We start from the raw sequence: 25885 nt of genomic DNA on the forward strand, positions 1-25885 counted from the left end.
TGCTTCAGGTTAAGAACAGTTTCTGATTAAGTACAGTGGTGCCCCGCAAGACGAAATTAATTCGTTCCGCAATTTTTGTCGTCTAGCGAATTTTTCGTCTTGCGAAGCACGAAATCCCATAGGAATGCATTGAAAATCAATTAATGCGTTCCTATGGTCAAAAAAAGTCCAAACAAAGCCAAATTTGGTACAACAACAGTTTATTAACTGCTCTGTAAAGTCACACATACTGTAAAGACCAGTTCAAAAATTTAAGGGAAAATAAATTAACTTTATAAACAAAACATGTCTTTGTTTTTAGTCAAAGAAAAAAGCAAGCCCATAGGGGAAATTCGTCTTGCGAGGCAAATCGCGAACGGAAAAAACTTTCGTCTAGCGAGTTTTTTGTATTGCGAGGCATTCGTCTTGCGGGGCACCACTGTACGGACCTCCGGAACAAATTAAGTACCTAACCTGAGGTACCACTGCAAGTTCGTGACCAGAGGTACCACTATACTCACTTTATATTTCAAACCTGTATCCCATTGGACCCTCAAGGAGGTTTGGTGAAAATCCATATAAAGCAAAGTAAACCTGCAAATCAACAATAAAAGTTCCAACAGATGCTCTGCATGCATCCCCGCTCCTGAAGCTGTGTGCTCATTGGAAAATGGGCTGTCATCCTAGCAGGGTCTCCCCGATGATGAGGTGGAGATGCAGCCACCGCAGGCACCCCACCTGCTCTGCCTCTGCCGGAATTGGCACCAGCTTCCGCTGAGATCTTGTGGTGGAAGTGGCAGGAAGGCACTTCCTGTTTCGCGCCGCCACTAGGCATGGCTCTCTTAAGGAGAAGCCTTGCTGAATTTCTCCCCTCCACCCAGCAGGGTGGCAAGGCTTTTCAAGGGCTTTGCCTTGAGGGGAAGCCCTTGCAGAGTCTCACAGTGCCCCCTCCCCATCACAAGGATGGCATCAGGGCATTTTATCTCTTGCCAAAATGCCTCTAGCTGCCCCTGCTATCATCCCAGAAAGAAGGAGTGTACCGTTCTTGAATCAGGAGTACACCAGAGCTGTAGGGTCCCCTGCTTCCAAGACACTGCTTTCTCATCAATATCCTGTGCAATCATCCCCTCTGCAAACTGTTCCATACTTCTTAGTACTGGGTTCCCAAGTCGTGGTCCATAAACCATCATTGGTTTGCAGGTATCAATCAGGTGGTCCACAGCGTATCCACGTTAAATATTCATACTGTTTTTTATTGCTTCTTTTATTTCTCATATTGTATTATTGTTACAATTTGATTTCCACAGAATTCAAATTGTAATACAATAAAACACGTTAAAAGAAGCAATAAACATACAATTAAAAATCACACAGTGTCTAGTGCAGTGCGTTACAATTGCTAGAACAAGAAGAAAAATCATTAAATGGTCCGTCTTAGTACTTTTCAAGCACTCGGCCAGGAAAAAAGTTGGGAACCACTGGTCTAGTAAAAGAGAAATTCTGAATCGGGTTTGCCACAGTCTAAACTGTAACTAACAAGTAGTGCAAACACTTCTATCAACAATGAGAGGGAAATTGAACATGCCCTCTGTTGAAGTAGATTAGAGAATAGCAGTGGCATATTGTCAGTTCTTTGGGCATACTATAATTAGTAGGACAACAGTTTTCACTGTCTTCATTCCCAATCCTTCCCCCATAAAACCCAAACATTGTGATGGAAATGAATACTTTGGGTTGTCACGTCTTTAAAATATTTAAAAGCATTCCATTTGAAAATAATTTTCAAGTAAAGCTTTGAATTCATTTGACTATAATATTTTCAACTAGAAAGGCCCATGCAGGTTAATCAACAGTGGCTTATTCGGCTAAGGAGAAGTGTTGTGTCACAAATTCCCTCCTCCGTTTTTTATCATATGTGTCAGGGGATGATTAGCTGCTTGTGCTTAAAATAGTGCCCCTTCAGAGTTTGTGCGACCCCACAAACCTCTGTGTGTGACAGAGCTCCTCAGACATGTCTGCTCTAGTCACTTGTAGAGTCCGACAGTGGCTGTCTGCGGAAGCGCTTCCAGCAAAGAAGTTCCTTAACGGAAACGCGTCTCCTGGACTCACGACGTGACAGCTTCCGGCGAAGCATAGGTCTCCCTGCAGTTGCTTCTGACACCTCCCCGCTATTTTCGCTCGAAGTGTCTCTCACCCCTTTCTCTCCCCTTCTGCTTCCTGCCTGGGCTGCTGCGTCTCTCTCAGCATTACTGAGATCCTCCTCCAGAGACCCCGCGCTCCCCCTGCTGGTCCCTGCCTTGGCTGTTGACTCTCTCCCAGTCTCTGGGAGCCCTACCACTTCCCTTTCCTCCGATGTCAGTTCCCTGACATCCACCTCCCCTCCAGGGCCCCCCTCTCCCCCGCCCCTACTCTCTCCTCTGGGCGGTGAGGAGCTGAAACCCCTAAAAGAATCCTCTTCATCTTCCGACGTCTCGAACATTTCCCTCCATCGGTCTTCGTTCCGACTCGCTGAATCCTCCTCCACCTCGGAATCAGCGAACCCCTCCAACTCTTCTTCTTCGTCGGTGGTGGCGAAGTATTCCCTCCGGAACCTCGCCACTGGCTGGGGTTTCCGAGGGAATCTCTGATGAAAAGTTTCAATCAAAACCTCGTCATCTACATCCTCTGCCCTGACCCAGGTGTTTTCCGACTCCGGCTCCCCTTCCCACATTACCAAATACTCTACTTGCTCTCCCCTCCACCTGGAATCGAGAATCTCCGCTACATGGTAGCTGTGTTCTTTTTCCTCCATAGCTGGTCCCCTATTGACCCTCCCCTCTCTGTCCCCTATATACGGTGACAGCAATGATCTGTGGAACACTGGGTGCAACTTCATGTGGTTAGGTAACCGGAGTCTGAAAGCCACTGGGTTGACCTGTTGCGTGACTTCAAATGGGCCCAGCCTTTTGGGTCTTAACTTCTTACAACCTCCTTTAAATGGTAACCCTTGGGTGGACAACCACACCTGGTCCCCCACCCTAATGCTTTCTCCTTCCCTTCTGGTTTTGTCTGCCTGCCTCTTATATTCCTCCTTCGCCCTGTTTAAATTAAGTTGGAGCTGGCGATGGATCGCTTCCATTTCTTCAACGAACTGTTCTGCGGCTGGAACGCTCCAGTTCTCCCCCTCCCCCCCTGGGAAGGCTCGGGGATGACACCCGTGATTGGCCAAAAAAGGGCTCATTCCCGTGGACACGTTCTCCGCATTGTTATAGGCAAATTCTGCCAACGCCAGCTTCTCCACCCAATCATTCTCTCTGTCATTCACATAACACCTCAAATATTGCTGGAGGACACCATTAGCTCTTTCCGCCTGCCCGTTGGTTTCTGGATGGCGGGCAGTGGAAAAATTCACCTCTACATGCAATAAGCTCATGAGCTTCCTCCAGAACCTGGAAGTAAATTGTTTCCCTCGGTCCGAAACCACCCTCAAGGGGGCACCATGCAATCTAAACACATTTTCCACAAACAATTTAGCGGTTTCTTCTGCTGTGACCGCATGTGAGCAGGCTATAAAGTGGGCCATCTTGGTTAACAGGTCTACCACCACCATAATGGCTGTCTTCCCTTTGGACCTGGGCAGATCAGTCATAAAATCTATTGCCACTGCCTCCCATGGTCTTTCCGGCGTGGGTAGTGGTTCTAATAAACCTGCCGGTGCCCGCCTCTCCCCCTTGGCTCGTTGACATCGGTCACACCCTCTCACATACTCCCGCACATCTTCCCTGACCTTGGGCCACCAGAATTCCCTGGTAACCAGCCACATGGTTTTGTGTTGCCCAAAATGCCCTGCTGTGGGGCTATCGTGCAGTTGCTTGAGTACCTTTTCCCTCAATTCTCCTTCAGGTACGTATAACGCTCCCTTGTAGTACAACGCCCCGTTTCTCTCCTCAAAACCCCCGGGTTTGTCTCCCTCCCTCCTGAGACCCCTGAGTTTGTCCTGGGCATATTCATCCTGCACCGTTCCCTCTATCAGTTCCCTTAGCCCCACCAATGCCGCCCCACACACCCAGCGATCCTCGGGAATGACATGGGTCTCTTCGGGTGCACCCTCTCCCTCCAAATATTCAGGTTTGCGTGAGAGAGCGTCCGCCCTAACGTTCTCCTGGCCTGGTACGTAACAAATCTCAAAGTTAAATTTGGAGAACTCCTGGGCCCATCTCAACTGCCGTTGGTTGAGCACTCGCGCAGTTCTCCAATACTCTAGATTCTTATGGTCCGTGCGTACTTGCACCTTCTGTTGTGCACCAATTAGTAGGTGCCTCCATCTCCGGAAGGCCTCATAAATCGCAAGAAGTTCCCGGTCGTACACCGTGTAGTTTCTCTCAGATTTGTTCAGCTTTCGCGAAAAGAAGGCACACGGTCGCCACTCGGACCCCTCCTTCCCCGGCTGCAGAAGAAGCACCGCCCCTATGGCTCTGTCAGAAGCGTCTGTTTCGACCCTCAGCTTTTTTTGTAAATCCACATGTAGAAGTTGTTCGTCAGAGGCGAAGGCCTTTTTCAGTTCCTCAAACGCTCGCTCCGCCTCCCCCGTCCAAACAAACTTCTTTTTGCTGCTGAGACAGTCCGTGATGGGCGCCGTCAGGTGAGCGAAGTTTCGGATGAACTTACGATAAAAGTTTCCAAACCCTAGGAACCTCTGCACATCCTTCTTAGTCTTGGGGGTTTTCCATTCCAGCACCGCTTGAACCTTGCCGGGGTCCATGGCCAACCCCTTGTCTGACAAGCGGTACCCCAGGAATTCCACCTCCTTGGTATGAAACTGACACTTCTCCAGTTTCACCCACAGTCTGTTGGCTTGCAGCCTGCTCAACACTTCTCTGACGTCTCTCACATGTTGCTCCTCATTCTCCGAATACACCAACACGTCATCTAAGAAGGCCACGCAATTCTTGTAGAGCAAAGGCCCCAGTACATGGTTCATAAAGGCTTGAAAACACGCGGAGCCTGCTTGTAATCCAAAAGGCATAACGAGATATTCAAATGCCCCCAAAGGGGTGAACATGGTGGTCTTCCATTCATCCCCTTTCCTTATACGTATCAGGTTGTACGCCCCCCTTAGGTCCAGCTTTGTAAAAATCTTTCCTTTTCGCACCCTGGTCAAAATATCATCAATCCTGGGCATAGGAAAAGCCACCGGCTCTGTCACTGCATTTAGGGCCCGAAAGTCACATACCAGTCTCGGCTTGTCCGTGTTCTTTTTATCCACAAAAAACACTGGGCTACCCCCCGCTGCCTTGGACTCTCTGATGAAGCCTCTCTTCAGGTTCTTGTCAATGAACGCTCGCAACTCCTGCATCTCCCTGTCTGACATGGCATACAACCTGCCTACAGGAAGCTGTGCTCCAGGGAGTAAATTGATCTGGCAATCAAAGGGCCTATGCGGGGGTAGTTGGTCAGCTTCCTTCTCGCTGAACACGTCGCTGAGATCAGCATACTGTGATGGCACCTTCCCCTTCTCCATCACTTCCGTCCCTGCTAGGGTGGCTTGGGCCCCTGCTGACCCCTTTTCCCCCCTGCAGTGTTCTAAGCAATGTGCGGAACCGAAGGAAACCACTCTTTGATGCCAGCCCACCAGCGGATCATGTAGGGCTAGCCAGCTCATTCCCAAAATAATGGGAGCGCCTCCCAAGGTGGCCACATTAAACGCTATCAGTTCTGTGTGCCTTGCCACCCTCATTATCATTGGGATGGTCTGCAAGCTGACGCCTCCTCCCAACAGTTCTCTGCCATCGATCGTGGTCACCTGCAGGGGGTTGCTTAAGGGGATAGTCTGTATCTGGTGTTCAGCCGCAAACTCCTTGCTCATAAAATTGCAGGAGCTGCCTGAGTCCAACAGCGCCTTTATTTTTAGGGGGTGTCCATTTTGCAACTCTAGCGACACTTCAATCACTAGAGCAGGTCGAGGAGCTTCTGGCACTGGCACTTGGGAAAGGGGCACTTTCACTGCTCTTTGGCCTGGCTGCAGTGCCCTGCTGGCAACCAGGCGTTGGCTTTTACCTGCTCCGTTTCTCCCTGCTCTTCCCCCTCAACAGTTCCCACCATCCCTTGCCATTCCTTCCTCTGGGGGCAGACTCTGGCAAAGTGGCCTGGCTGTTGGCAGAGATAGCATTTCCGGGGTCCCTTTCCCTCCTTCTTCGCCCCCTCACTGGGCTTTGAAACTGCGCGCGCGCGGGCTGTTCCGATTTCCATCGGCTCTGCCGGCGGGAAAGCTGGCTCAGGAATGTCTGGAATGCGTAACTCCTTCCAACGTTCCCCTCTCCCTTCCCGCCTCTCCAAGGCTCTTGCCTCCTGGCGCGCTCCAATGGTCAGCGCAGATTTGGTCAGCTGATCCATAGACACCGCCCTGGGGCTCCTGGCCAGCTCGTCTTTCACAGCTGAAGAAAGACCTTCTTCAAATAGCATCTGAATGGGTGCTGCCGATAAATCCCACCCCAATCTGTGAATCAGCATGGTAAATTCAGTCCAGTACTCACGGACAGATCTGCTTCCCTGCTTGCAAGCCATTAGCTGTCTGCGCACTACCCCCTCCTCAATATCGCTGGAGAACATGATATCCATTGCACGAAAGAATTTCATAGTGTCCTTCAGGATATCGTTGTGCGTTGCCATCAGGGGTCGAACCCAATCTCGCGCTCCCTTCTCAAGATGCCCAATTACGAAAGCAACTCGGGATTCCTCATCAGGGAACTCATCAAACTGCACATTCAGGGCATATTGCATTTCAGTCCTAAAGGCATGGTAATCCTTGGGGTCCCCCCCAAACTTCTGCACTAATCCTGGTACCTTTCTGGGGAACTGAGTGGTTCTCCCCTTCTTGTCTGCATCTTGAGCCCTCCTCTCCTCGAGCCTCGCCGTCTGCAGCGCAAGTTGGACCTCCAATGCTCGGTATCTGTCTTCCAAGCTTGGACCAGCTCCACCCCCTGCGGCTCCGGCTCCTGCTGGGTTGCTCATGATGCCTTCTCCTGCACAGGCAGCGTACAGAGACTGTCGGACTGCTGTCAGGGGATGATTAGCTGCTTGTGCTTAAAATAGTGCCCCTTCAGAGTTTGTGCGACCCCACAAACCTCTGTGTGTGACAGAGCTCCTCAGACATGTCTGCTCTAGTCACTTGTAGAGTCCGACAGTGGCTGTCTGCGGAAGCGCTTCCAGCAAAGAAGTTCCTTAACGGAAACGCGTCTCCTGGACTCACGACGTGACAGCTTCCGGCGAAGCATAGGTCTCCCTGCAGTTGCTTCTGACACCTCCCCGCTATTTTCGCTCGAAGTGTCTCTCACCCCTTTCTCTCCCCTTCTGCTTCCTGCCTGGGCTGCTGCGTCTCTCTCAGCATTACTGAGATCCTCCTCCAGAGACCCCGCGCTCCCCCTGCTGGTCCCTGCCTTGGCTGTTGACTCTCTCCCAGTCTCTGGGAGCCCTACCACTTCCCTTTCCTCCGATGTCAGTTCCCTGACAATATGCCTTAATGCAAGGGTGTTTGTTAAAGCCACCATTTTTCATTGGGTCTAGGAAAGAAGGACAAGTTGTGTCATAACTGAAAATTGTGGTTTAAGTTCCAGTAACTATTCTGGCTTGCAAACTAAGATCGAACCATGGTTTCCAATTTTGGTTTGTCAGAGCTTAGACCACAGTTTCCTAATTCAGAATGGTATCTCCCTATACCAAGGAATCTTTCACTAGCTTCTGGATTGCAATACTAATTAGAGTTTAGGAAAGCAATAGCTTCTGGCCAGCAGGAAGGGGCAGAAAAATAATTTACAGTGGGGCACTGAGGATGTGTTGGAACTGGGCACACAGAAGATGAAGCACATCTAGGTGTTGGCAGTTGGATTTAGAGTGTGTGGAGTTGCTTTCTACCATGGGGATGTCTATTTTTATTTATACACTGCTTTCTTGTAAAACAAAAACCATCCAAGTGGCTTACAACAAGTAAAACAGTAAAATCATGAAAAAAGCCACAACCCTATTTAAAACATACAACAGCTAAAATACTAAAACAGATGAAAATTACCCGAACTTTCTAAGCATCAGGTCGGTTTAGAAGCTGCTCTGCTTGCATATATGTAAATAAAGCAAATAGGTATGGTGTCCTTACAAACACCCTAGGTGCTCCATCAAAGGATGGAGGAAGTGTTCCAGGAAGTGGGGAATGCAGAACAATATCTTGGGTCTATCCTCACTTTCATTCCTTTTTTAATTTTAGTCTTAAAACATTCTTAGAAGTGTTCAAAGCTGGAAACTTGTTTTACAAAACTTTGTCTGGTTCTTCTGACTATGCACCACCTCCCTAGTATTAGGAATATGTTGTTTGGGCACTTCGTTAAACGAAGTGTTAGTATTTCTCTGGTGAATCATATTTATTATAAAATCTGATGGTGAGCTTACTTTCCCTCCAATACACATTGGTTTGATTGTGCATTTTGTTGGAAATATCCTTGCTAGAGCTCCAAAAGCATTTTATTTGCGTGGAAAGACTGTGACAGATATCCTTCATCACTTGAAAATTAATGCATGAAAGTTTGTTTCTACAACAAAAATGTAACGCTAGCAGATATCATCAATTTTTGTGGTTGGTGTTGAGCTCTAGGGTCTCTTACTAAGCAAAGCAGGTTTTACTGCATTAAGTTGGGTGCCACAATCATACAAAACCATTGAAGTAGAAATTGCAATAAAAATTGCTATCAATCACACTTCTGAAGTGTACTTGATGTTTCATCAGATTTTTCTACCTGTTCTCCTTTATTCCAGTTGTCTAACTTGAGCTGTGAGCTTAAACACTGGAAAATAATTTAAGCTTCTAAGAGACTTGAGCATGGTTTGAACATTTCTGTCTAAATGGCTTTCGTACTGTTGTCTCTCACATTTGCCCTCTTGTTCCCCCCTTCATCCAAAAACCTACTTTACAGGGCACAGCTGTGGGATGGGCTAACAACTTCTGTGTGCTAACTACCATTTATCTGCAGAGGACTGAAGGGTGCATTAAGTTTGTTACTATCCACCCTTCAGTAGTCTGAAGCAAAATAACTTGTGGCAGGATTTCAAAAGCTGTGTTACGGAAATCGAATTTTAGGGTAGTGGGTGCTTTAGGGAGAATGTTACTTTGGTTACTGGCTTTTTTCTACTTGGGGTGGGTAATGAGAGAATTTATCAAATTGCCATATAGCAAGTGTACTTTGGTTTATTTTGGTTTTACCCTTCCCCAAAGTCTTCTGTTCATTGTGCTGACCGAAAAACCTTACTTTTGAAGCTTTATGTCATGGGAGCCCGGGGGGGGGGGAATACTATTCAGGCTGAGGCTAGTTCTGCTTATGTAAAGAAGCTTTCAAAGAGCATCTGCTGCAGATGGCTCCATAGGCCCTCTTGCTTTTGGCAGCTTTTGTCCTGGTGACATTTTTGTTTGTGAAGGAATTCCCTCCCATTTTCATCAGTATACAGTCATACCTTGGAAGTTGAACGGAATCTGTTCCGGAAGTCCGTTCAACTTCCAAAATGTTCGGAAACCAAAGCGCGGCTTCTGATTGGCTGCAGGAAGCTCCTGCAGCCAATCAGAAGCCGTGCCGGACGTTCAGCTTCCGAAAATTGTTTGGAAACCAAAGCACTCACTTCCAGGTTTCAATCATTTGGGAGCCGATTTGTTCGGGAGCTATGGTGTTTGAGTTCCAAGGTACGACTGTACTAACACTTTATACTGTTTCATTGGTAAGAGAAAAAAATGACTATTACTCATACTTAATCTAAACACAACCACAAGGGCCCTTGATTAGGCATTTTATCTATGTGATATTGAATGATATCTTAATTTTCTTCTGTCTTGTTTCCTTGATGTTACTGTTTTTATTTAAACCACTCCATGAACCAAGAACTTGTACACTGAATGCTAATAATGAACCATAAGTTGTAGATCCTACTGCAGATTTTTTGTGCTATTTTGGTGATGTACAAATGACATGCGAATCTCATGGAATCCCATAGAACTGTAGAGTGGGAATCTAGCTCAACCCCCGGCAATCCAGGAATTCTGCACACAGCTGTCTCTGGTTATCATTTATTACTCCTATGATCCCTGCTTATAAAGCCCAATAAAAAGTTACTGAAATAAAAATAAATAAAAAATAAAGGAAATGAAGGTTTTGCAGATGTGTCAGTGGCTAGCTGTTCAATGCTGTGCCAAACCATAGTTTAATGTGATGTCCAAAAAATGGAACAAGGCTTGGCAAGCGATGGTTTTGTCCACTCCTCTTTCCTCTCCCCCCACATGGCTAAGAGGGAGGTGTTTGGAATTTTCATTTTCCAGTTTTGTTTAGTACAGCTTGTTTCATCTGAACTGACTGACTGGTTAGTAACGATGGTTTGTTTGAATCAAGCCAACTTGAAGCCATGGTTGAAGTTCCCATTGACTCCTGTGGGTGCTTTCTCCCAAATTCATATAGCCGATGAAGGCTGCACAAACCAGTTTGGAACCATAGCAGGAATTGTGTCACATTAGATAGCTCCTTTGTCAAAGCAGTTTCCAGGAAGTTATAATAGACATTCTAAGGGAAAGCAACAGACAAATAGGTCTTCCACCATCTATTATTTGTAAATAGGCATATGTGATAACTTTTCTAAATAACGGCTTTGTGACTTTCCTGCAGAGTTAATAACAGCTCTTCATAATTACTGCCAGCAATTGTTTATAAATGATAATAGGTTGACTAAATATCTACAGCTGAAAGGAATACAACTCCATCCTTTCATTTCTAGGACCCTCATACCTACGGGACCACCTCTCCTGGTATGTCCCACAGAGGAACTTACGGTCTTCAAATAAAAACATCCTGAAGGTCCCAGGCCACAGAGAGGTTAGGCTGGCCTCAACTAGAGCCAGGGCTTTTTCGGCTGTGGCTCCAATCTGGTGGAACGCTCTGTCACAAGAGACTAGGGCCCTGCAGGACTTGACATCTTTCCGCAGGGCCTGCAAGACGGAGCTGCCAGGCCTTTGGTCGGGGTTCAGTCTGACTCCCTCTCCCCTTTCATAAGAACTTGCATGAAAGTGGCCTCCCAATTTTTCTCACAGGCCCATATAAGTTCAGCACAAACAGTTGGGCCTGGTGAGCATTTAAGGTCCCCAACCCTAATCTGCGGATTGCCATCTGATTGGATTTTATTCTGATCCTGATCTGATTTGAGGATGTATTTTAATTGATTATCTGATTTTATGTTAATGTGTTATACATTTGATGTTAGCCACTCTGAGCCCGGCTTCGGCTGGGGAGGGCGGGATATAAATATCTTCTTCTTCTTCTTCTTCTTCTTCTTCTTCTTCTTCTTCTTGAATGAACACTGGTTAGCATACACTTTCCATTTTTGGTAACCATGGCCAGCTCCAAAGCAATGGAGGTTAGAAGCAGTTTGCAAAACCATGGTTAGCAAATCACCAGTGCAGATGGTTCACTCTGAAAATGAGAAAGTGGCTGAGATTTGCATGAGAAGCAAAAAGCTGTATAGTAGTCCTCATTACTTCCACGTGTATAAGAATTTGCACAAGTTGTTCTTTTCTTGCACAATGCTCTAGGAGGCAGAAGATGCCTTTTGCATGTAACAAGGCACGTTTGGCTCCAACCCAGTGAGCGAGAGCTGTGCAAGAACGTGCTTAATCTTCTTGTGCAGCTCCCATTCACTTCAGGGAGCTTTGCCCAGGATAAATTCCCATTGGATTGCACCAGTTGATAAGGTACACTTGTAAGTGAGTGACAATGTAAATAATATTTCTTTTCATAAACTTCCTCATCTTAATTATGGCCTTGTGATATTTAGCCACTGGTCTCAATCCCTTGTAGTAAACAAAGTGTGGCAGGATTTTCCCCCTGTGGTATCAAACGATATTTGTGCTGCCATCTGTCTTTGTTTATGTACAAGGTTTATGTGCACGCATGGTTGATTTATTTTATTTTTTTGCAGTAATTTTAGTTATAGGAATGATGCTTTTTGGCCTAATGAAGCGTTTGCTTCCCCTCGCCACCAGTCAAACTATATACAAATGTCGCACTGCATAAAGCTTAATGATTTTTCTCAGTCACATCTTCATCATCCAGCTTTTGACTCACTCTTGTTTGATGAAACTTTGCAATTTTCCTAGGCTAATCTTGCCCAACTCCTGAGTGATTCTCGGGATCGAAATAAGCATCTGGGAGATGAGATCAAAGAACTTGAGCAGAGGCTGGGAGAAGTCCAAGGGGACAACAAGGTATTGTACAAGTTGCATTTGAAAGTAAAAAGGTTATAGCTTTTGAAGTAATCTAGTCTCTCATTCAATTTGCATAACCGCAGCCAAAGACAGTTTTGCCTGCAGTTTTCCAGATTGTGATCTATTGGTATTTAAATTGGAAGTCCAATCCAAAAAGAATTGATAACATCTATGCAACTTTTGCACTGTGCCTTTCATAGTGCTGTGTATGTGTTTGTAGCAGTTGCTCAGTATTCAAAACTCATAAATCCCAGAATAAAAATAGCAGTCCCTTATATTACAAAAGGGTTTTAATATATTGTATAATTATTATGCCACTTTGCTAGCAAAAGTGACCCAAAGCAACCTACAAAAACAATAAAACTAGTGTGGGGAAAAAATTATAATAAAATAAATTAAATAAATTAAAATAAAAAATTAAAAAACAACTATACAGATAAAGACAACCCTTCCCCACTAACAGAGGTCACAAATACTTGAAACTCTTCAAATTAAGGGCCAAAAGCCCAGGTTAAAAGGAAAATGTTTGCTGTACTTGAGCTTTGATCCTTTAAGGTAGACCCTTCACATTTTGGTTTGTATGTGCATACGTTTCAGGAGGTCTTAAAACTTCTTCAAAAAGGCATTACATTCCCCCCCCCTAGAGTTTTATCTGTTGACTCTCTAACAACTCATATCCCATTTGTAATCAAGTTCTTAATTGGCAGTTTTTCCACCCTAGTACTGTGTAGAATTCTCCCTCTTCAAACGCCCATTTCCTTTTGCAGAATATCATTTTATAGTTGGAGAATTCAAACAGCAGAGCTGATACTTTCGTATATGATATGATTCTGTTTCAAAGATTAAATGAGGAAAATATTAAAATGCAGTTAGTTCTGAGTGTCACAAACATTTCTGTTGATACCTGAGAAACGGTAAGGTGGCTTCTCTGGTTTGTAGTTTTCCTTCTCTCTTGAATGTAAGAAGCACTGGCTCCTGGCTCCATCTAAACCTAATCTAAGAATTGTAAAGTGGATGAGTCCATAAACTCCCCCGCCTGCTCCATTAATCCCCTACTGCAATTTGCAAAATAACTTTCTATATATTGTGATTTAAAAGCCAAATATTTAGAAGCTTGACATACCCTTTATACTGCTGTTTTGAGTTAATCATTGCTGGCTTTCATAGTTTTAATTAGTGTTTCATAATAAATTATCACTAGAAGGAGAGGCAGATCACTTTCTGTTGTGATTTAGTATTTTCTTTTACTAGAAAATTAGTATTTTCAGTAAGTGCAGGCACCATTTTAAAAGGTCCATTATATCAGGAGTACATTCACATTTTGCTGCTTAAAAAGACAGATGGGAGGGTTCAAATATATACATATATATTACTTTTTTATTTTAAAACATTGCCTGCTAATCACCACTTTATAAATTCATTCCTAAATTTAGCAGTTTATATGGAACATTACTTGTAATTCTGGCACTAGGTATTAAACAAATGTCACTTGTCTGTGTTAACTAATATATATGAACTCAAATGCATTTAATAATCGTAGTTTTATCCATGTGCAAAGCGTTGAAAACCAGGATTTAATAGTGCAATCCAGAAAGTGCAAGATTAAGGAAAAACAGGATTTTAAAGCAGAGCAGCAGCCTTCATGGCTGGACTGACCGGGGCTGATGGGAATTGTAATCTGGAATAGCTGAGGAAAAGGCTTCACTAGTCTTTTCCAGGGAATCTTCTCTTCTCATGAGGTGGCCAAAGTATTGGAGCCTCAGCTTCAGGATCCGTCCTACCAGTGAGCACTTAGGGCTGATTTCCTTCAGAATGGATAGGTTTGATCTTCTTGCAGTCCATGGGACTCTCAAGAGTCTCCTCCAGCACCATAATTCAAAAGCATCAATTCTTTGGCGATCAGGCTTCTTTATGGTCCAGCTCTCACTTCCATACATCACTACTGGGAAAACCATAGTTTTAACTATACGGACCTTTGTCAGCAAGGTGATATCTCACCTTTTAAGATGCTGCCTAGGCCTTAGTTCAAAATTCCATCCTGTTTAAAATTCTTTGCTGCCATATGTATTCATCACCACCAATCTTTATTACAGTCCAGAGACCCAACAAATCATTACAAAGTAATACACAATTCATACAGCCTACCTCCAGGTTAAACAAGCATTTTGTTTAGAACAGGGGTGTCAAACTCAAATTCATCGGGGGCCGCATCAGCAGTTTGGTCACCCTCAAAGGGCCGGTTGTATCTATAGGACTCAATATGCGCTCAATATAAAAACAAGTGGAGGTTTCCTGAATGCATGTGAAGTGGAGGTTTCCTGTGTAGAACGGCCGGCGCCGCTAGAGGGCAGACGTTCTCTGGCTTGTAGGCTGCCGCGCATGCGCTTTCTTGTGTAAAAAAAAAAAGCGAGAATAAAGGTGAAAGCTGGCGGCCTGCGGCGGCGGCTACACGGGCCACATGACGAGGTCTGGCGGGCCGGATTCGGCCCGCGGGCCTTGTGTTTGACACCCGTGGTTTAGAATATAGGGATCATTTGTTCTTGCAACCACCGATAAAAACTTTGCCACTGCTAATGTTGTAGCATTTGTCCGGTCTTCCAGTAGGAACCTGACATAGTGAGCCTCTGATTTTCCCGGGAAAGGTACCAGCAAGGGTAGTATCAGTTCAGCCCTGGCTTGCTCATATTTTGCACAATGCAACAAAATATGTTTTATGGAATCGATGTCTTCAGCACACGAGCAAAGTCTGTCCTGGTATATATTCCCAACAATATATGGAAGAATAGAGCCAGTAGCCTGGTTCACACGTATCGAGACACTCTGGTTTGATTTTGTTTTGTTATAACTGGTTTGAACAAAGCACAGTTTCTCATATTCAGTCTAGCAAGAAACCAGTTTGTACCAAACTGCAATAGGAAGATTTAAACTTCCTCCCCTCTTGCATAAATAAGGATGGTACATGGTTGAGGCTCATTGTGATGCAGTTGCTTATCTCTGTGAGTTGTTTGAGGATAAAATTGCTTGTTTCTGCTGGGACATCAGCTCCATTGTTATTGCAGATGAATTGCAAGAAGGGTCCAGATCACTGTCTAGTCTAGTTGTATTTGATGTGAACAAGGCAGTTGGTTTGATCTGGGACACCACGTGCTCTTGATCTTTGCCCATTGTGGCTGAATAAGACTAGTAAGGAAGGGATGGCTGGCTGGTGATGAATTTCTTCTTGTAGGGGGATGAGGTGTCTCTCTACCTAAAGGTGCCAGTGGTAAGACCATAAGAAACCCTTGCAGAATTAAGAAAACCTAAATAACTATCAGCAGATTGCTAATAAACCTTCTTGAGTTCTTGAGCACTTGATTGTGGCCAGATCCCAGCTTTCTTGGAAAACTGATTTTCTAGATCCATTTCAATCAGGGTTTAGGCCTCATTTTGTTGGATGACTGTTTTCAGAGCGTAGTGCCTGGGCAGTCTTATTTAGCCCCATGTGGGGTGCCACAAGAATCCATTTTATCACCCATGCTGCTTAACATCTACATGACACTGCTGAGTGGAATCTTCAGGAGTTTTGGTGTGTATTGTGAGCAATATGTGTGGCAATGGATGTGGTAAACCAACGTCTGTCCTCAGCAGTGAGCCAACAAACTGAAGCTTATTCCAGATCAGACTGAGGCACTGTTAGTGGGTTGTTTCCTGGACCACATGGGCAGGGCAGGGCCCGCTTTGAATGGGAGCTTACACGCCCTCTGAAGGTGCAGGTGCATAGCTTACGAGTACTTCTGGATTCACTACTATTGCAGTGGTGCAAAGTGCCTTTCATCAGTCATTCATTCAGTCATTCAGTCATTCATTCTATTTGTATGGTGCTTTTCTGCACAGAAAAAAAATTTATGCTCAATGCAGCTTGCAACAAAGAAAACAGGAATAAATTCCAAACAAACACTACAAAAACAATTTCATAATGACAACAAAACAATAACGTAATAACAATTTCATAATAACATCGCCAAACGATAGCAAATATAATAATATACAAACAACCACATTTGAATACTATAAATATAGCAAGATTGTATATACGGCATACATAATCCGTTAGCAAAAATAACAAGGGAGGTTCACAGTTTCACCTTATTCCTCCCAGGATGTTGCTGGTGGCCCAGCTATGCCCCTATCTGGACAGAGAGAGCCTAGCTTCTGTTGCTTATGCTCTGTAACCTCTAGTTAGATTATTGGAATGTGTTATACATGGAGTTGCCTTTGAAGACAGTTTGGAAACAGCAGCTGGTGCAGAATTCAGTGGCCAGGTTGCTGAATGGGACAATGTGGCAGAAATCCATTGGCAATTAGTTACTGAAGTCAATTCAAAGTGTTGGTTTTGACCTATAAATACTCAAGGACTTTATACCCTAAGGACCACCACACTCCTTGAGAACCAACCCTGAACTTGTGTTTGTCATCTGATGCCCTTCTCCTTCTCCAAAGAAAGTGTGGAAGTTGGCAACATGAGAATGGTGCTCTCAGTGGTAACTTCCTGCTTGTGAATTGCTTTCCCATGGAGGTATGCCTGACTCACCGTTATTTATTTTTAGGACCCAGGAGAAAACATTTTTATTCACTTAGGCTTTAGAACCTTAATTTAGAGGGTATTGGGTCTATCCGTGGCCTCCTTTTTGCTCATCTTTTTAGTGAGGTAGGTTGAGTTAGATCTGCCCTTTTATATGTATTATGGATGGGCATCTTAGGTTCCTATTACTGTTTTTATATTTAGTTTTAATGTTGCTTCTGGTTTTTTGTGAAAAAAAAAGCATTTAATAAATAATACAACAACAACAATAGGAAACCACTGTTTCCCAATAGGTCTGAACAAGATTAATGTTTTAGCTTATAGTGGCTAAATTTATCATAGGCCTGCTGTGCAGCACTTTTATAGAATTAAAAGAATCATGTAATGTTCAGCAATGAATTGCTTTCTGTGGTGGTAGTTTTAATATTTGCCAGTATCTCACATGTACAAGATTTGTGCACATTCGTTTTTCTCTGCAGAGTGTTCTGTTTAGAAGATCTTTCAAACTGAGAGTCCCAGCATGAGTTAAAACCTTGTTTGTTTACACTGGCATTAATCCTCAAGCTGAAACGCAGTGATGCCCAATTTGCATTCATGGATTCAACTCTAAGGATTGTAGCTAGGAGCTGGGTTTGCACATCACAGTAAGCCATAAACCATGGCTTACTGTGCATGTGTGAAGAATATCCACTTTGCTCCTTCCCACTCCATGATCTGCAGCCAACAAACCACAAACTGTAGCCAAGTTTTGTTCTTGTCTGACTGTACTGCTGGTTGTAGTTTGTTGGAGCAAAAGAAATGACAGTCCCTGGTTTGGATGTCTAAGGTAGGGATCATTTCCTCCCAGAATACCAGCAGAGAGGAGACAAAAAGCCCAGATAGAAGTGTTCACAGCAAACCATAGTTATGTGCAAACTGGGATGCATCTTGTTCTTTCTTTTCTGAGCTATGTATAAGAACCCAAAGCCAGTAAACTTTGGAGGGGAAAGCAGTGTGGTCTTATGTCCTGGCACAGATCTTTTTATTTATTTACATGTTTATAGACAGGAGGACAAATGGATGAGAAACAGCTGTCAGCATCGGCAGTGCTTGCCCGAGGCAAACCCCACAAAGCTTTTAGACTTCCACAACCTCTGAATACTTGAGCGCTTCCAGCTTGTATAAAACTGCCTGCTTTATTTTCACCTTTAGCTTTTGCTATCTAATCTTAATTCATTTATTTGAGGCTTTGCCGACGAGAAAGTAAAAGGCTTTATTCTTTGTGATGAAATCTGATGTCAGTAGTGTGAAATCCCAGGGAGGGATAGCCTTTTGACTGCTTAAAATAATGATCAATGTGCTTCTTTCCTGGGTTGGAAGGGCACACACAGGCTCGAAAAAGTAAAAGAATATAAAAGAAAAAAATCTGCTTCAGTGGAGGCCAGATATCTGCCTGAGCAGATGGGAGGCTACTGCCACCAATCTTCACACTCAGGGGAACTTGTTGAGGACCACAAAACAGGGTGCTAAGGTGGTAGAACTGGGCCAGTGGCAGATCCACTGGATCCTATGCCATCCCATTGCCAGATGAATGCCCACTTTGGACCCCTCTCCTGTGCCAGCCTGAAGTTTCTAGATGATGGCCGTGTTGTGCCTCCACTGTCAGACTTGCTGGGAATTGCAGGTGTTCTGTATGTGAGCTTCCTGTGGACCTCTGGTTGGCCATTGTGTGAGTAGGATCCTGGACTAGATGGGCTGTTGGCCTGACACAGCAGGCTCTTCTTATGTTCTTACGAGGGAAGGCATTTTAAAACGTGTTCCTTGAACCATTGGGTTCAGCAAAGCGAGCCCCGCTGCGCTGGCAGATTGTTAATTTTGTTGGCATATTAGACAAAAGCACTGTAATAATAATTAAAGCATGCACACTCCCCAAAGAATAATTTTGGTATCGTTTTGATCGTTGTGCTTCTATCTCTTCCAAAGTGAATGCCCAGATGGTCTCTGCCAGTGTCACCTCTGGCAAGAGATGAGCAAGCAGCTGCTTTTGCAGCCTGAAAAGATGCTTTATGGGTGAACTCTGCCTGGATGTGTGATTCATACAGTTGTTTTTCCCCAAGCAAACTGGGCCATAGGGGCGGGAGGAGGAGGGGAAATACTTCAGTAGACATATCTATCAATAGGAGCAGAGGCATGGTTTTTACAGGGTTTGGGGGGATTTTAAGTTGTGCAGTTGCTTAAAAATACTTGATAATAACTAACTGAAAACTGTGTGAGGAATGTGCTTTAGCCAATGACCTTTTTGGTTGTGGCCAAAAAACCCATGTTCAAGTGGATTAAGTACAAAAGCAAATTAATTACATAATGTTCTTTAAAAAAACAACCTAGGTTTTTCATTTATTTGGTGCATCTCAAATGTTACAAAGCACCCAAAAGCATTTTCTGGCAATCTGTCCGAAGAATTTGCAACAGCAGTTAACAGAATTGTGGTGACACGCACACACTGCAGTTTGCAAGTTGAGTTCTAAGGCTGTTTATTTTTGTGACCGATCACAATCTCTTATCAGGCCTGACACACACCACCAGAACTGCTCCTGGATGCAGCTTGCCTGAGGTTTAAAGGTATCTTTGTTTCATGCCACCACGGAGAGAATGTGCCTTTTGGACAATAAATGCAAAATACTAAAGAAATAAAAGTGTTTCCACTATTTCTGGCAGATAGGAAAATCTGGAGTTTTCTGGAAGAACTGCTCAATAGTTCTGAGTCACCCGTAGTGAAATATTATTTTGAGTAGGAGTGGCAGATTGGTTTTAGGGAGTGTGTTGTTCCTTGCGTTGTGAAGCAATACTGGAAACATTAAATAATTTATTGTGCTTTAATACAAGAGAACTGCATCTTAGTTTACTTCCCAGCTTCTTTTCTCTGCTTCTAGACACATCTCTTCACTTCTGATGATTTTGTTTTTTCCTCTTCCCCATCTCTTAAAGGAGCCTTACCTTCACGGTGAGAGAAAAAGATAAACAGCTTACTGGGTGAAAGCTTAGAAGGGTTCCCTTTTTAACTAGGATTTAAAACCACATTTTAACATTGGCTTTTTTTATCTCGATCCATTTGGAGCCCTACCCCCAAAAATGTTTTCATTATCTGCAGTTAAGATGGACATTCACTTGAGGAAGGTGAAATGTGCAGGTAGGGGTTACAGAACTCCATGGTTGACTCCTTACATCACCTTTGAAGTTAGAAGGCAGCCAGCGTTGCATCTGCACCAGAGCACAGCTTCTATCTTTTGTGTTCTTTCTTCTTCACAGTTTCTTCTAATTTTAAGCAAAGATTTGCTTTAGATAGACCCATTCCAGCTTGGGTCCCCTGTAAGCTACCCAGCAGCAAAATTTTACAGAGCAGGAAATAATAATTACCTGCCCTTCACCCTAAGGTCCTAGAGCAGGTTACAGCATTATAACGCAGTATTAAATTCAGTTTGAAACAACTTACAATCGCAAAAATAAGGTGGGTTCCAAAATATATACATCTCAAGTCTCAAAAGCCAGAGGTACATTTTCAGCATTCACCAGGAATTGTATACTAAAGTTGTTTAGGGGCTTTCACAGTTTAGGGGCTTTCACAGAGAATGCCAACCCCCTAATCCCGAGCCTCTTGAGGGTGGAGGAACTAGTAAGAGAGCACTCTTTGCTGATCTCATAACCCGAGAGGGTTTGTAAGGAAGGAGGTCGTCTTTCAGATATTTGGGGCCTGAGTCATTTAGGGCTTTAAACACGAACATGAACACTTTGATTTGGGCCCAGAAACAAACTGGCAACTAGTGCAGCTGTTTTAAAATGGGTTATGTGATACCTAAATGGAACCCCAGCCCCTAATCTTGCTGCTGTGTTTATGGACCGGTTGAAGTTTCCGAGTTATCTTCAAGGACAGCTCCACGTAGAGCACATTGCAACAATCCAATCTGGAAGTTACTAGAGCATGGATTACAGCGACCAAAAGGGGCCGCTTCCCAGATGTGAGAACCGGGGCGCGCATAACACCCGTTGTCTTTTCAGGATTCAGCTTCAGTTTATTGGCCAGCAGTCAAAGCATCAGTCCCTCCAAGCACTGGTCTAAAACCTCTCCTGATTCAGATGAAAAACACACACACACACACACACACACACACAGACCTCTCCCAATAAATGTCATCCAAACAGTCTACAAAGACAGTGCATGTGAATGCATTATACTGCTCCAGTCCAGATGTACCGTATTTTTCGCTCTATAAGATGCATCTTTTCCCTCCTAAAAAGTAAGGGGAAATGTGTGTTCGTCTTATGGAGCAAATGCAGGCTGCGCGGCTATCCCAGAAGCCAGAACAGTGAGAGGGATCGCTGTTCTAGCTTCTGGCTTAGCCATGCAAAGCCTCTTCAGGGCACGGGGAGCTTTCATCCCGCTGCCCTGAGGAGGCTTCACACAGCTATCCCTGGCTTTTGCAGGAGGTGGGGGAAGGGACTGAGGGGCTGCCCTCTGTCCCTTCCCCCACCTTCCGGAAAAGCCCACAAGAGCCCTGCTCCCTTTAAAGAGTGTGCGGCTCTTGCTGGCTTTTGCGGGAGGTGGGGGAAGGGACAGAGGGCAGCCCCTCAGTCCCTTCCCCCACCTCTCAGAAAAGCCCGCAAGAGCTGCGCTCCCCTTAAAGAGCCGCGCGGGGGGACTGCCCTTCTCCCTCCTTGGGGAAAAGCCTGAAAGCGCCACACACACACTCCTTGCAGCTCGTGAAAGGGAGCACTGAGCAGAGCCTGGGATGCATACAGGCTCTGCTCAGCGCTCCCTTTAAAGAATATTTTTTCTTGCATTCCCCCTCTAAAAAGTAGGTGCATCCTATGGTCAGGTGCGTCTTATGGAGCGAAAAATGCAGTAACTAAGGCATGCAGGAATGTGGCTAGGCCTGTCCTATTTGGGGAAAGGTGCCGCTGGTTTTCTAGTCTATGCTTAGCAAAGACTCTCCTGGCTACACCTGCCACCTTGGAAACCCAGGAGGAGCGTGGAATCCAAAATCCTGGTTTGTAGTTGCTTCGTTTGTATGTCGTTTCCCCACATACCTTACATTCAAGCTGTTCACAATCGTGCATAAGAAAAAGAACCAAAAACACAAAGCATTATCCAGAATAGTTATGAACTCAGTTTTCTGAGTGTTGGTCCATAGCTGAAACAGCACTGTGCACATTCAAGAAGGAAGTGTCACCAGGGCTGGAAGAGCCCCAAGGTTCGCACCAGTACACAAAACTTAGGGGGGGAACCCTAAGGGATGGACCCCCGTAAGCTGGTAGGCTGTTGAATTGGGGGGTTGGACATAGAAGAACAACACCAGATCTGACCCACAAACTGCTAAAGAGATCACCTTACCAGAATTTCATCTGCAATAACAGCTACTTGTAAGGCTTCTGCTGTCAAATTAAAACTCAGGGGCTTGATTCTTTGACCACCAGCTTCTCTTAGTCCCCTTTCCATCCATCTTCCATTCATGTCTTTATTATTAGTAAAAATGTTTTTTAAAAAATAAATAAATTGGTGCTTAAAAACATACACATAACACCTTCCTCTTCTTCCCCATTTTTGCTGGCAGGGAATGCGAAAACAGCCCAATTTGCCAAAATGAAAGCAACGTGGGGGTCAATGCCTCATTGAGGCCTGCAAGTCAGTCACCCTGTGGAGCTTGTCAAATGAAGAATAGCAGCCACAGCAGCGTGGGCTTAATGGGGCTGAAGCAGAGGATCGCGGGTCATTTGCATCAGCAATATTTTAATTGGCCCATAGGTACTTAAGTGATTGGCATTCTGAAATTGCTTTAGGTAGCCTTAATATGTGATGCTCAATTTCAGAAGAGTGATCTTCTATTTCATGAAATATAATGATGTGCATTAATTCTGTAGCGCAGCTGCAAAATGTTAAGTCATGGGAGTTTTCACTGCAGATTTCTCATGCCTCTGCGTCAATTCTACAAATTGGACCACTGAGATGTAATTCTTTCTCTCTCCCAGCAATGCAGAATGTGGAGGGGGGAGGGTTGGAGTTAAATAGTTTCATCCACTATGGCCTCATCATTTTGTAGGTAACTTGCGCACTTTATTTTCACTCCTCAAAACATTTTTGACGGTAGCTTTGAAAACGATTGGCTCCGAATTGAGTTCATGCTAGTTTGAATACTTGCTTTTGGAGATCACATAAACACTGGTGAAATATTTTGGTTTTTCATATTGGGCACATCTTGCCTAACACGGGCATTGATGAGGGTTTTTTTAACTGCAGTGGTATTTTAGAATTCTCATTGTAAATAAACAGATTGCTGTGTCTGAAGCATTGAACAAAGCTGTACAAAAGGCAATCCCAGATTGAGGACTTCATTCACTGAAATTAGGTACTCAGTGGAACTTAGTTCTGAGTTAAGGGTAGCGGGTGGTGCTGTGGTCTAAATCACTAAGCCTCTTGGGCTTGCCGATCGGAAGGTCGGCAGTTCGAATGCGCATAGCGGATAGAGCTCCTCTGTTGCTCTGTCCCAGCTCCTGCCAACCTAGCAGTTCACAAGCATACCAATGCGAGTAGATAAATAGGTACCGCTGTGGAAGAAAGGTAAACATTTCCATTCTCTCTGGCACTTGTCATGGTGTCCCGTTGTGCCAGAAGCTGTCTGTGGACAAACGCCAGCTCCCTCAGCCTGAAGCGAGATAACTGTCCAGGGGTCCTTTACCTTTATATTTTAGGCTGTAGGTATTTTTTTAAAATAGTATGGATAGATTATTGCTACTACTGATAGGGAAGTTCAAGAAAATAATTAAATGTTCTAGATATGTGTTTAATTGTTATTCTCATAATTGTCCTCCAGCTAAAACTGAAAGAAAGCCTGAGGGCTATTTGAGACATAACACACTGACAAACACGTAATTGTCTAAGTGTGTTCTATGTTCAGGTAGGTAGCCATGTTGGTCTGACGCAGTTGGTCTGACGCTAGACGAAAGAGTTTTCCATTTTGGAGGTGCTTCGCAAAACGAATTTCCTATGGGCTTGCTTCGCAAGACGACAATGTCTTGCGAGTTCCTGCTGAGTTTTTTCCTCCCCCCCCCCCTTTCTAAGCCGCTAAGCCGCTTATCAGCTGATCCGATCAGCAGATAAGCCGCTAAAAGCCGCTAATAGCGCTAATAGCGCTAATCCATCAATGGGCTTGCTTTGCAAGACGAAAAAACCGCTAGACGAAGAGAATCACAGAACGGATTCTTTTCGTCTTGCGAGGCACCACTGTATAAGCTTTTGTGTGCATGCACTGAAAAAGAAGTCACCAGACCCTTATATATAGTGGGAGGGTGGGGTGGGGTTTTTCTCAGGAGGGTAATAGGAGATGGGTGATTGACTCAATGGGGATGGTCTAAGTGTGTGTAAGTGCAGGGAGGGGCACATGGACAAGAATTGCCTTAATCAGGGGAGGGGAATCTAGCCCTTCAGGTGATGCTAAATTACAACTCCCCATCATTCCTGGGATGATGGCTGGGGCTGATGGGAATTGTTGTTTAGAAACACCTGGAGAGCTGCAGGTCTGGCCTAACCCTCAAACTGAATCCATTCTCCCCAAGTGCTTTACTTGAAGTCAGGCTTGCTACTGTTATCGTAACCCACCCAAAGGGAAAACGGGGTGCGGGCAGGTAAGATTTGAATAGGGAAGTTGTAAGTGGTGAGAAGATTGCCCCTCACACGTGCACACATTTGTTATAAAACAGGACTCACAGACATCTGTATCATCATCATATATTTATATATCCTGTTCTTCTGTTGATGTACTCACATAACCTAAGAGCACAATTAAAAGAAAGTCCATAATAGAAATAAGTGCTTAAACAAAAACAATAATATTACACATGCTTTGTACATATTGGAGACTGATTTGGATTTAAACATACTGTTATGCTTCCACTACAACAGTGAGAAAAAGGGACATTTAGGGGCAAAACTGAGAGTAGTTCATGCATGAATGTGCATTGATTCATCACAGCAGAACATAAGAACTGTCACAATGTAAAAAGGATTTTGTATAAGACGATATTAAAGCTATTCCTCCGGTCTGTGATTGGTACTCTGCACATGGAAGCCATTGCTTGATGTTGCCTAATGGGACAGACTTAACCACCTAGCAGTCTTCTTTGCATGGTAGATGAACAGGTGAGCATACTCCTTCAGTGCACCATATAGTAATGTATGAGGCTGTACCTGCGTACACCTGATTTGCATCTGGGTTCTTCCATTTGAGGTGAGATAACTGCACCCAGGCCTCCACACATCACCTTAAGTGTGTAGTACAGAGTTATGCAATTCTCACTTACTCTTCTACCAACCATAGAGGATAGCTGATCAGAGAAATGTGTCTGATGGCATATATGGGTATCACACAAGTCAGGAGCCCATTTGGGGGGCCTGTGATTGGCTACAACTACCTGTTAAATGCATTGTTGGTGGTAAACCTAGGTTTATCTTTGTATATGTGTGTGGGTCCCTGGGCATTTGACGGTCTATTGATCCCTGTGCCACCACTGTGATTGCTTCCCCGCTGCCACCAACCCATTTCTCTCGGGTACACACGGAGTCCAGACAGTTGTTATCCCACCTCTGCCACCACTTTTGTGGCGATCACGCAGGGTCCCCTGACGTTTGACAGTCTATTGACCCCTGTGCCACCACTGTGATTGCTTCCTCGGTGCCACCAACCCGTTTCTCTCAGGTACACATCGAGTCCAGACAGTTGTTAACATTAAAACAAATAATCAAGTTTATTTTATAAGCATGAACAAGTTTATGGTTTCAGATAATTTTTCTTGTCAGTTTCTTATCCTTAGTTTCTATACCAGCCTATACCTTCCTAATAACTTCTAACTGATTATCCCAACTGTCTGTCTGACTCATCCTAACAGTTTCACTCACTCTCTCACATCTAAACTAGACCAACCCACAGACTTATCCTCCCGCTTCCTTCTCCAACTCCCAACTGACTTCCCAACAACTCTAACTCTAACTTCTCCCCTTGGGTTCCCACTGGCCAATCACTTCACACTCATTTAACCCTTTCCTTATGACCCACCTAGGA

The 25885-nt window shown here is 44.5% G+C and overlaps 1 protein-coding gene across 4 annotated transcripts in view; it reads left to right on the forward strand.

Annotated features, from left to right (window-relative positions):
* The window catches only part of CCDC149 (coiled-coil domain containing 149), a 65051-nt gene that overhangs the window by 10717 nt on the left and 28449 nt on the right, over window positions 1-25885 (forward strand). For all 4 annotated transcript variants that reach the window (XM_082237402.1, XM_082237401.1, XM_082237400.1 and 1 more), the window contains exon 4: window positions 12131-12238. In XM_082237402.1, the coding sequence (XP_082093528.1) occupies window positions 12131-12238 (108 nt within the window). The remainder of the gene's footprint in view (window positions 1-12130; window positions 12239-25885) is intronic.

This window comes from Podarcis vaucheri, assembly GCF_965113315.1.
Source record: "Podarcis vaucheri genome assembly, chromosome: 9".
NCBI lineage: Eukaryota > Metazoa > Chordata > Lepidosauria > Squamata > Lacertidae > Podarcis > Podarcis vaucheri.